This window comes from Camelus dromedarius, chromosome X (assembly GCF_036321535.1).
Source record: "Camelus dromedarius isolate mCamDro1 chromosome X, mCamDro1.pat, whole genome shotgun sequence".
In the NCBI taxonomy this organism is placed as follows: domain Eukaryota; kingdom Metazoa; phylum Chordata; class Mammalia; order Artiodactyla; family Camelidae; genus Camelus; species Camelus dromedarius.
Genome location: NC_087472.1, coordinates 78143434 through 78155431, shown reverse-complemented (window position 1 = coordinate 78155431; position 11998 = coordinate 78143434). Strand labels below are relative to the sequence as shown.

The 11998-nt window shown below is 43.9% G+C and overlaps 1 protein-coding gene and 1 long non-coding RNA gene across 2 annotated transcripts in view; one reads left to right on the top strand and one right to left on the bottom strand.

The window, feature by feature from the left end:
* Nucleotides 1-608: 608 nt before the first annotated feature.
* On the bottom strand, nt 609-7047 carry UXT (ubiquitously expressed prefoldin like chaperone). The gene is made up of 6 exons (XM_010996295.3): nt 6947-7047; nt 5885-5966; nt 5683-5750; nt 5299-5406; nt 920-983; nt 609-704 (listed from the first exon to the last, which is right to left on the bottom strand). The coding sequence occupies exons 1-6, from the start codon at nt 7042-7044 to the stop codon at nt 654-656; spliced, it is 471 nt and encodes a 156-aa protein (XP_010994597.1). The 5' UTR covers nt 7045-7047; the 3' UTR covers nt 609-653.
* LOC135320272 (uncharacterized) overlaps nt 7048-11998 on the top strand; it is a 30945-nt gene continuing 25994 nt past the window's right edge. The window contains exon 1 of the long non-coding RNA XR_010379516.1: nt 7048-7259. This is a non-coding gene — a long non-coding RNA (uncharacterized LOC135320272). The remainder of the gene's footprint in view (nt 7260-11998) is intronic.

Sequence of the window (11998 nt, the reverse complement as noted above, 5' to 3'; positions counted from 1 at the left end):
TTGAGTGACGGAAACTAGATGCCTACGAGGGCAGGGTCGAGCTGCAGCCAGTTATAAAGGGGTGGAACCTGGCTCTGCATCGTTTGGCGGAAGCTGGACTCAACCTAGAATAGGGGCCGGACCAGGGAGGGCGGGACCAGCCCTGCGCCCATTGGTGGAAGCTGGAACTATTTAGAAGCTGGGGCAAGGCCAAGGTTTGGCCTAGACGGGCGTGGGTGTAATTTAAGGTACCTGAGGGACGACTGGGGTGTGGGAGAGGGGTAAACCTTAGGGCCAGGAGTGAAAGGCTGATTGCCTTGGGGAACAAACCTCCACCCTGAATCGGCCCATTCTCTTTGGTAATTCAAAGTAGTGTACAGTTAAAGAAATTAAAGGAAGGGTCAGTGGGGGCCCAGGTTGCCAAGGTGACGGTAGAGTGGGCAGAGCAGAAAGTCAAGTGGCAAATTCTGCCAGGAAACAGGCTGGAGGCGGGACTTCAGTGGTGCTTTAAAGGTTCCACACAGACTGGATTTCTGGGCCTCTTAGTAACTTCGTGCTTTAGAAACCTTTAGAAACCGGGCACTTCAGCAAACAGGAGGAGTTAAGAGGGGAAAGAAGGGTCACGTGACTCAAAGACATTCAGGCTCTTTAATGTCAGGGGAGGTAGGACGCGGTCAATGGTGAGGCTCTGGGAAATTCTGCAGGCCTTGTAGTTCTCTAAGCCCCTGAAAGAGAGAACAGAAGAGATTGAACAGAGACTGGGTCCAGGCCCCACCCCAGGTTTGCTGGGATCTCCCTTCCCTCAGAGCCAGCCTGGCTCCAGTTTGACTCCAGTTTAGAGGGAAAGATGGTCCTTCCCATCTCTGGCTCTCTCCCTTCCTCAGGTTACCACCCTAAACGATTGGAAGTAGAGTCTGGGAGTGGGGTGAGCTGCTCTCACCTCAAGCAACAGGTGGATATGGGCCTTGATATTCATGGAGTCCTTGGTGAGGCTGTCGCTGAGCCTGGAGGAAAGAAACAAGAAAGGGCGAAGTGGGCCCCACTTCTGATCATGAGGATGATGCTTCCTCACCACTTCAAGAACTACCGACGTCCTGGATGACTTCCACACGGCAGGTGGTAAGACACCCTACTACCTGACCTGCTCCTATGCAGAGATGCCTGGCCGCCATCTGGACTGCACTGATTCGAAGACATTTACTGAATGCCTACTCTATGCCAGGTTGTTTCAGGTACTGGGGATTTAGCAGCAAACACAACAAACAAAAATCTCAGCCTCATGGAGCTCAAATTCTCATGAAGGGGGACACATGATGGAATAAAATATGGAGTATGTCAGATGGTTTTAAGTATGATGAAAAAATTAAGCGGTAAGAGGATAAGGAGTGCAGGAGTAGGGGCTGTAATTCCAATCAGAGTGCTTAGGGATGGGTTTACTGAGAAGCGTTTTGAGTCAAGACTTAAAATGAAGTGAATCGTGTAGATATATGGAGAAAGAGTGTTAAGGACACAAGGGGTAGCAGATGCAGAGGCTCTGAGGTGGGAGTGTACGTGGCATGTTTGAGGCACAGCAAAGAGGCCAGCGTGGCTGGAGAAAAATAAGCGAAGGGGGACTGTAGGAGGTGAGGCCACAGACAGAGGTCTGCAGCGGGGACAGATGCTGTGAAACCTACAAGGCCATGGTGAGGACTCTGGCTTCTACTCCAAGTGAGATGGGGGTCAGGAGAGGATTGTGATCAGAGAACAGAGTGAACTGACTAGGGTTTAAGAGGATCCATGTGGCTGCTGTATGGAGAACTGACCAGGGATCAGGACAGCTAGTGTGGAAGAGGAAGTCCAGTGAGGAGGCTGTTGGACTAGTCCAGGTAAGAGATGCAGACTCAGGCCACACTGGCAGCAGTTGAGGTGATGAGAAATGACTGGATTTTGGATACAGTTGAAGGTAGGGTCAACATGATTTACCAAAGGAGGATGTCAGGTGTGAGAGGACTTGAGGAAGACACCAAGGCCTAAGCAACTGGGAAGCTGGAGTTGCCTGGAATCACTCCAGCCCTGGGCTGTTGAGTTACATGAACAAGCCAACCGGGACTGGTCTCACCTGAAAGAATCCTAGTTGATACAAAGGGTCAAGGAAGTCCTTTCTGAGGCAGGATGAATGAGTAGGAGGGCCTTTTCCACAAAAAGTCCAAGAGGCAGGAAAGAACTTTTTGAGGAGCAGTCAGGAGGCCAGAGTGTTAGAAGTTAAGTGAATGGTGGAAGGAAAGTGGCACAAGATACGGTCCAAGAGGTAGGAAGGGGCTGGATCATGCAGGGTCTTGATATCATGATAAAGCATGTGGATTTTATTGTGCTGAACTATCTGTCAACGTAGGAGTCAGTTTTAGGAAAATTGAATACTGTTAAGAAAAGTAGAAGGCAACAACATAGGATGTTCAATTGGAAAAAAAACCAGTATGAACCCATTTATATATCACTATCTCCCAAATTTATATTTTCAGTCCAGCTCTCTCTCCCAAACTCCAGCCTTGGGAGTTTTAACTACTTCTTCAGAAAATCAGCTTCAGTGTTTAATGAGCACCTCACAGTTAACAGGTCCTAGACTGAACTCCTGATCCTCCCCTGCAACCAAGTCTGCTCTCTTCCTGTCTTCTCCATCTCAGAAAATGGCCATTTCATCCTTTTAGTGGCTCAGCCAAAACCCTGGACTCCTCCCTGTTTCTCACACTCCACATCCAACCAAGCATTCTGTTCAAAATTGCAATGGCTCCATCCCCGGCAATGTTTATCTCCATTCCGTGCTGTTCTCTGTAGCTTTGTCAACCTGTCATTTACTTGTTAATTGTCTGTCTCCCCTGACTAGAATGTAAGCTTTGTAAGGGCTGACATCTGGTTGGCTCTATTCCCCGCTGTATCCCCAGGAACCAAAACAGTATGTGGTACACAGTAGGCACTCAATGTATGTTGAATGAATATGTGAATGACTGCTTGACTCACAGGAACCTGAAGTCCTCAAAAGAAAATAAATGGCACAGGATATAAATGGAGCAGGGTGTTGTTGCCAGAGAGCAAGAATGCTTTCAAGAATATCTGGGGTAGAGCTCAAAGAACAGAGGAACGAATGTGATCAGCGCCTAAGGGACAATCTGAACATTAAAAAAGAGAACAAAGTTAGTTAATGGTACAAGCTTATTCTAAAAGACTATGAGTTCAATACTTAAAAAAAGGAGAAAAATATAAAAGTTCACCGCAAGCGAGGTGCAACACAAAAAGGATAGGTTTAATTTATTGCTACTGATTTAATATGTAAGACAGTGTTACTAGTCATATGGTTATTCTGTTTGTTCTATAATCATATCTGTTTATGCGTGTGGATGGGTACGCCTTTCTGTGTAAAGAGAAAGAATATACACAGAGAACTGATCCCCCCAGTCCCCAAACAAAGAAATAGACTAAGAACATGAAGGACTGATACACTGTTTTGGTTACATAAAATAACCTGAAGGAAAGTTAGTTTATTTAAAGTGTGTCCCAAATAAACAAGTATTTTTTTCTCAAAAAACCAAGTATTTTAAAGAAGAGAGTGAGCTACACAGACTCAAATCCTCATCTCCTATAAAGATTTACTTTCCAGGGAGTCCTACTAATTATAATAAAAGAATAAGAGATTCACATTTTCATCACACTAATAGACGAGGTTGATCAATCAAAAAGACCAGACAAGGGGGCAGGCAGTGACAATTTAAATACCTCATTTTGGGTTCAGACATCAAGTCCCAAATAATTAAAATCTATCTGAAAGGCTCAGGAATCCTGTGACATAACAAGGAAAGCTTTGTTCTAAAAAAATGGACTTGGTCTAAATAGCCACCAGTTCAGAATTGCGTTGGCCCAGGAAACCAGGCCCCTTGACCAAACTATTCACCAACTGGTCTAATCACTGAGATTTAGGAATCTTGGCAGGTCTGAGGCTCATTTGGGTCTATGAACACTGAAAGCCTGAAAAGGTCTGAAAAGGGGAGGATTATTGAAATCTAAGAGAGGCAACTCTGGAAGAAATGAATGTAGGAATAAAGACAAACATTACCTCAAAGGAACTTTAGATCAGTGGTAGTCGCACGTGAAATGTTGTTAATCTAAGTACACTGCTTGGCATCACCTCATTCACTCCATCTGGGTTGAGTGAATGCTCACCATTCTAGGGCAGTTCCTCTAATGTGGCAGGCCCACTGGTCCCCTAGTCAGGAATGCTCTTCACCAGATAGCCCCACAGCTTGTTCGCTCAACCAAGTGACCCAAATGTCAGTTCCTCTGGGAGGCCATCCTGAGCCACAATTCCCCCTCTCTGCACGGAAACTTCAACTCAACTGGAGCCCATCTTTTCTCCCCATGGTACCTCCCTCACCACCACTACCAGAGATCTGCTTCAATCCCCACTTTAATTGATTTCCAGCAAACGGTTTTCAATTCACTCAACAGAGTGCCTACTATGTGCTACGTGCTATTCTAGTGACTTGGGATATAGACAAAATCCCACCTTCTGCAAAGCTTATATCCTAGTGGGAGGGGGCAATGAACATTACACAGTAAGGAAATTACCCAGGAAGTATTAGGAAGTCATAAGTGCTCGGAGTTAAAAAAATAAAAAAAACAGAACAAGGGAGGGGAGTCAGGGGTGTCAGGGGTTGCAATTTTAAAGTTGTCACCGAAAGCCTTGTTGGGGAAGTAACATTTAATCAAGACTTAAATTTGAATAAGGAGAAAGGAAGCCATGCAGGTACCTGGGGAAAGAGTGCTGTAGGCAAAGAGAACAGCCACCACAGTTGCCCTGAGGTGGGAGCATCCTGAGGGTGTTTAAAGAAGCCTGTGAAGGTCAGCGTGGTCAGAGCACAGTGGACGAGCAGGAAAATTAGCAGGAGGTAAAGTCAGAGGTAACTGGTTTTATTGTTAATGATTTTGAGACAGACCTCCAGGATCTGGTCAAAATTGTGCTGATGTGTAACAGTTACAGTCCTTCTAGAATGCAACCCTTCAAGAAACCCTTCTGTCCTGTTCACTGCTGCTTCCTCACCACCAAGCACAGAGCCTACAGCAGATGCCCGATAAAGTTTTGTGTGAGTGACCAATACAGAGACGATTTATTGAGTGCTTGTTAGGTGCTACACCTGGGGCTGAGCTTTGCATCCCCACTTTCCTCAGTCCGAGCTCTGAGGGGGAAGGGAGGTGGGTCCCTAAGTATGTATCATTGCAGGCAGCCAGGGGGGAAGAAAGGTGTTGCAAATGGTGGTGTTTTCAGATACTATCCTCATGGAAAGGACTTACTCTGTGAGGAGACTGCTCTTACGATCAATGAACTTGAGCGCTTCTGCCAGTGTCAACTCCAGGAAAAAACCATATCCAAGGGCCACGTAGATCCGTGAAGTGTCTGGGCTGAGGAAACAGTGGTTAGAGGAAGTGGGGGAGTCCTCATCACTGTTTAGCATACCACACACAGTTTATTTAAGGTTTTTTTTTTTTACTGCCCTCCCCAGCCTTCCCCAAATTAAAGCTCTGGGAGGGCAGGGATTTTGTCCTATTTTATATTTACTGTCACATCTCCAGCCCCTAGCAGTGTCTGGTATGTAGCAAATACTCAAAAAATATCTGTTGAACGAAGGAAGGGGGAAGCTGAACCCTGTGGGCTCAGAGGGGCAGGTAGACACTCACACCACTGTGTCAACGAAGAAGTTACAGCCCAAATCCACCTGCATATATAACTCCGAGTGATTAGCTTCCTGTGGGACCAGGGAAAAAGAGGTAGGGGTCAGTGGTCAACTTTTAATCAGGTGACAGGTTTGGGGCTGGGGTATTTCCCTCTCCCCCCGCCCTTTGCCCACAAAAAGAAGGTACCTAACCCTGGCATCTTTACCTGGAGTCGCTCAATGACATTTCTCAGTTGAAGGTATTTGGCCAGCTGCTCATATACCTTGTCACGATGGTCCAGCACCTTTCTGATGGGACATGATGGGACAAGAGTAAAATGGTGACCAAGAGGAAGCCCTGGCCCTCTTGGAATACCTCATATCGTGACCCTCTGAGACTCTCATGTCACCATGCCCTAAGAGGTGTTTTTGTGCAGAAGTCAAGATTTGGACTCTGGGTCAGACTGCTTCGGTTTGAATCCAGGCTTTCCTTTTTACTAGCTGTGTGACTTTGGCAAGTGAGTGACCTCTTTGGAACTCAATTTCCCCATCTATAAAATAGGGATGACAAGTATTACCTCATAGAGTCATGAGAAGGATTAAATGAGAGTTAACTATAAAGTACTTAGAATAGGGCCTGCCAAATAGGAAGCTCTACATATGTTACAGCTATTATTTATTAGTCTTCTTATTACACTCTATTCCCAATGCCTCCCTTCAGCCGGAATATCCCATTCTTACCGTAGAAAAATCCTCCATCCTTTTTAGGATGCTGATAATCCTAGTCCTGAACACTGTACTTCATGCTCAGATTAATAATGATAGTAATAACAATTTTTCATACTCGTTGAGCCTCTAGCATCCAAGTTAAATCATTTACAAGGACTGAACCCGTTGAAAACTCAAAGCCAGCGCATGAAGGTTCAATTAACTTCCTCATTTCACAGATGAGGAAACTGAGGCACAGAAAATGGAAACGAGTTACATGTTCGCACGGAAAGCGAAATAGCCAAGCCGGGATTCGAACCTGTGAACTCCGGCTTTGGCACTCTAGGTCTTAACCTTTAAGCGCCATCCGAGGCCGCGCATGCGCGGACACATTCTTGACTAAGACCGCCATGTTTCTCCCTCCCCCGTCCCGGATATCGCCCCTCCTTCCTACTCGAATGGCGCACGGGGCTGGCCTTCGAAAGCCTTGCCCGCCAATCAGAAGGCTACACCCTGACTTCGAAAGCCCCGCTCACCACGTGGACCGCTCCACGCGCCCCGCCCCCTGTTCTGTCACTCACTTCAGGTCCCGCTGCAGCACGTCGCAGATGAAAGCCTCGTAGCGCAGCACTTTCTCCCCCGTGGCCTCCACCGCCCGCCGTTTAGGGGGCGTCGCCATGATGGGCTCCTGAGGAATGGGGAAGGGAAAGACCACGTTGACCACTCAGTATGGTCTCAAGCACAGTACATCTGCACCCTCTCAACGTTGGGAGTGGGATCGTCCGGCTCAGGCTGGGGGTTCCGCCTTCTGCCCCTCCCAACTCTGGAACTCTGTCACCCAGGGACACCCAAATGCGGCCGTTACCTGAGAGCCGCCGGCAAAAAGAACGATTGGTAAGAACCGCGGCTTCCGGGTGGCGCGGGTAAATGACGTACGACGAGGGCGCTGGCCAACCAAATAACCAGGTGGGGAGGGGCGGGCCTGAACGGAAGAAAACGCCGGAGTGAAGAGAAGGGCGGGGTTTTACCGAATCCGATGAAATTACCGGAGGCTGCAGTCGGTGGGAACCGGGAGCGCGCGGGGAGCCTGTGGGGACCGTGCGTGGCTGGTGGGGGTGGGGTTTGATGGGATTTGGCGGGTTCTGGGGTAGGCGGGACGCACAGGTGGAGGTAGACAGAGAGTAAAGCTTTTAGCATTGAAAAGTCAGAGCTTCGGAAGCAGATGTGCAAAAAAATCGATTATGGGTTTGGTCTGTAAAAAGGAAAGTATATCCCTGCGAGCTACCGCCCTGGATTTTTGATTTTTCACAGGGAGGTGTGGGTTTGACTCCCCAAAATTGGAATGAATGTGAGCATTTAAAAAAAGTTTTTAAACGGAGACCAATTTTCTAAAATACACCTTTGATGACTCCAGCTCTGTGGCCCCAAACCCATAACTGGAGTTCAAGCAGAGATGGACAACGCACTATGTCTAATCACTTCATTAAATGGGGACGTCAAATGGAGTGTCGCTGAAGTCCTCTGCCCAAGATAGGTTATCTTGTAGTTAAAAATAGGTCCTATGTTTTTGTTTAAATGTGTAAACTTTTTACTACTTTATTTTTATGTGCTCAAATTATTGAATGGATTTATTTCCCGTGTTAGATTTTCAAATGACAGCATCTAACCCAGCAAGTCCGGGCTTGATCCTGAAGGAGAACCCTAATGCTTGATTCCCCAAATGCTATTCCTGCCTGCAGGGCCTAGAGCACCCATCCCTATCAGGGAAGTCTTCCCAGATAATTTGTGGGCTTACTGTCTAAAAGCAAGTTTTGTTTCAAATGCTTAATACCTAAGCAAGCCAGGCTTTTCTTTGCCCTTAGAACAAGATGATTGCAAAGGAAATATTAAGAATTTTAAAAGTAAATCTTCTCCAGTTACATATAGTTAAAATGACGTTTAGTGTAATTGAAACACACTCTAGGTGGTTAGACACATATTACCGAGTTAATCTATACCATTTTCCTGTGAAAAGGGATGTTACATTTATTACCTTTATACATGGAGAACACAGAGTTCTGATGAGCTGGATATGGGTCTGTGCAAGTCTATTAACTTACATTTCACCAAAACCCCCCACATTTTTTACTTTTAAAAAACGTTTCCAACTTTATTTTTACATTTCAAACCTGCGGAAAAGTTGGCACCGAACACCCAGGTTTTGAATTAAGGTGTAATTGTTTAGAATATTCAGTAAGTCTTTTAAAGTAACTGAACACCCATATAGTCTTCACTTAGATTCACCAAATGTTAATATTTCACTGTATTTGCTTTTTTCTCTTTTCAAACCACACAGTAATTGTTGACATGTCCAGGAAGGGATAACAGTCTTTGCTTTCAATTTTTTGTATGCAACCATGATTATTATATTATGATTGTTTCCTTGTGACAAGTTTCTAGAAGTGGAATTTATTGATCTAAGAGAGGTCACTGCATTGTAAAGCAAGTATTAAGTGACAGTTGTACACCACCTACTCCCAATAGCAAACTTCCACATCTAAATTTTACATCAGGGGTCAGCACACTATGAACCCCCCACCCCCAGTTTGCTGACCCTTAATGTTTTCCTACTGTCTGCAAGTTAAGAATACTGTTTACATTTTTAAAGACTTCAAAAAAGGTGAAAAGAAGAGTATTTTGTGATACGGGAAATTATGTGAAATTCAAATTTCAGTGTTCAATAATAAAGGTTTAAACAGCCACACTCATTCGTTTACTTTGATGAAAGAAATTTTCACATATTGAGGTATAAGGAAGTCATTCTGGCTTATACATGAGTCAACTTGAATTTTATGCTAACTAAAACAGCCTGTTTGTGGCCAATCAAATATACACTGTACATCTGCTTTAATTATTAAAGAAAAGGGCAGATTGACCAGACGTAAAGAATGTCCACGTTAAAGATTAAATGCCTGCCTTCCTGGGCCATCAATGCTGGTCCTCCTTCGATAAGACTCCCTTCCCAGGTGCCAAGGCTATACTGATTCTCTGTGTACATGCTGATCTTTTTTTTTTAAACTTTGAAGGAAAGTATCCCTGACTTGTTTGATGTTCTCTGTTCTGACAAGATAGAAAACTGTGCTGAAAACCATGTTTCTCTGGAGCAATTCCTCAGAGTGATCTGAGAGGCTGTCTTCTGGGCTCTAGTCCTCAGTTTGTCTCAAGTAAAGCTCTTTTCTATTCCTATTCCTATCATAGATTGCTTACTGGTTACTTCTGTCAACAATTTAACGTCTGTGACTGGTTCCATGCTATGTCAACCAAGAATTCCAAGAATGGAGGCTTGGTTGAAATAAAGAGGCATTCATTTTGAGTTTGTTAGGACTAATCTGGGAGACACAGACTCAAGAAGCACTTGAATTGTGTTCTGCAGGACTACAAAACGGAAGAGCTTTATAAAGGCAAAAGAAAAAAATCCAGTGAGTTTACATAAATTGTCAAAATTAGGATTGGAGCTGGCAAGAAGTAAGGGTGTTTGTTAAGCAAGCATTGATTGGGATTCAAAATGCTTACATACGTGCCAAGGGTTCGGGGTGGTGGTGGGAACTTTGAAACTGCAAGGTTGCAGCTAGCAGCTGCTAGCAGATATCATTTTGAAAACGGCTGCTGGTGTTCTTGAATTCTATACAGTTCGGAGAAAATTCATGTTCTCAGTAGTGCCAGGATACGCCTGAGAGCAGATCCTTAAAAGCTGCCCGACTCCATTTTTGTATGCCTGAACTATGATTACTCCATTATGTCAATTTGTCATCTCTACAACGGCAGAGTTGAGTAGTTGCTAAAGAGACCACGTGGCCTGAAATTCCTAAGGTATTCACTATCTTACTCTTTACAGAAAGTTTGCCAGCCCTACACCATCACGTCAGTCACCACTTCATAGGTTGGGGCTAGAAGCACGTGGCCCTCTCTGGCTTCCACTGGTGACCTCTTACCCAGCTTACAGGTAGACATTTTCAGGCTGGTGCTTCTGGGAGATATGAGGCTCTCATATCTCCACATATATTTTCTCTTCCTCCCGTCCAACCTCCTACCATCTAACCTCCCCCAGCTATGACCAGAGATCTCTGTCTTTGCCTTTACCCAAGATGAGCAAGAAACGAATGAGGCCCAGATGAGTTATGGCTTATTTGTTCATTCATTGCCTATTTTATTTTCCACTGGATATTTGGAACCTGATAAGAACACATCCCACAAAATTGAAAAGTAAAGGTAGGATCACAGAAAATACGAAGTAAAAGATTAGCATCAGAGAAGATTGGGAGGCAGGTACTAAATTTACATCTGCACTTAGCTGTGAATTTGTCTCTGATCTTCCTATAGCCATAGTAAAAAATGCGGTCAGTTACGTTCATGAAAATCATCAATAGATAATCTATAATAGATAAAGTTTAAAAATAAAAATTTAAAACTTCTTTTATGGTTTCTTGTTAAGCCGGGTCACCCAACAAAGAATTCTCCTTGTCTTTGTTTCTCTAGGAATGTATTTTGTCTTCATTAAGTTTTTTATTTTGAAATAATTATAGATTCACTGGAATTTCCAAAAATAGCACAGAGAGGTCCTGTGTACTTTCACCCAGTTTCCTGCAATGGTTGAGTCTTGTGTAACTATAGTACAATATCAAACAAAGGAAACTGATGTCAGTATGATGTGTGTATACAGTTCTATGCTGTCTTTTTACATGTGCAGATTCAGTAACTTCTACCACAATCAGGATACAGAAATATTTTCTCACTGTAATGATCTGCTTCATGCTACCCTTTCATAGTTGCACCCACCCCTCTCTCCATTATCTGTAACTCCTGGCAACCACTAATCTGTTTTCCCTTTCTATATTTTGTCATTTTGAGAATGTTTTATGAATGGAATTATACTGTATGTGTCCTTTTGAGATTTGTTTTTTTTTTCCCATTCCGTGTAATGCCCTGGAAATCCATCCAAGTTGTTGTAGGTATCAGTAGTTCCTTCCTTTTGTTGTGAGTAGTATCCCATGGTGTGGATGTATCACAGTTTGTTTAACCATTCATGTATTTAGGGACATTTAGGTTGTTTCCAACTTTCGGCTATTACCAGTAAGGCTGCTATGAACAATCATGTACAGGTTTTTGTGTGGATTTAATTCTCATATCTCTAGGATGAATGTCCAGAAATGCAATTGTTGGGTTGCATGGTAGTGTATGTTTAATTTCTTTAAGAAACTGACAAACTGTTTTCCAGAGTGGCTGTATTATTTTATAGTCTCACCAGCAATGGATGAGTGACCTGGTTCTTTTGTATCTTCTCTAGCATTTGGTGTTGTCACTATTTAAAACATTTTAAGCCATTCTATTAGGTGTTTAGTGATAGCTCATCGTGGCCTTAGTTCATGATGTGGAACACCTTGTCCCGTGCTATTTTGTCATTCACATATCCTCTCTGGTGAAGTGTCTTTTCGCATCCTTTTCTTACTTTCTAATTGAATTTTTTTTTTAACTTTTGAGTTTTCAGAGTTCTTTATATACTATAGATACAAACCCTTTGTCATTGTCATACATATGGTTTGCAAATATTTTCTTTCAGTCTGTCTTTTTGTCCTCTTAATGGGGTCTTTTGCAGA

Bases quoted from the DNA above. Each gene is read 5' to 3' on its own strand.
- UXT (XM_010996295.3), bottom strand. From the start codon at position 7,044: ATGGCGACGCCCCCTAAACGGCGGGCGGTGGAGGCCACGGGGGAGAAA. The intron at 5,407-5,682 runs GTGAGTGTCTAC...CTGTTTCCTCAG, and splicing joins TTCTTCGTTGACACAGTGGT to CCCAGACACTTCACGGATCT. The intron at 984-5,298 runs GTAAGTCCTTTC...TCTTTCCTCCAG, and splicing joins AAGAGCAGTCTCCTCACAGA to GCTCAGCGACAGCCTCACCA.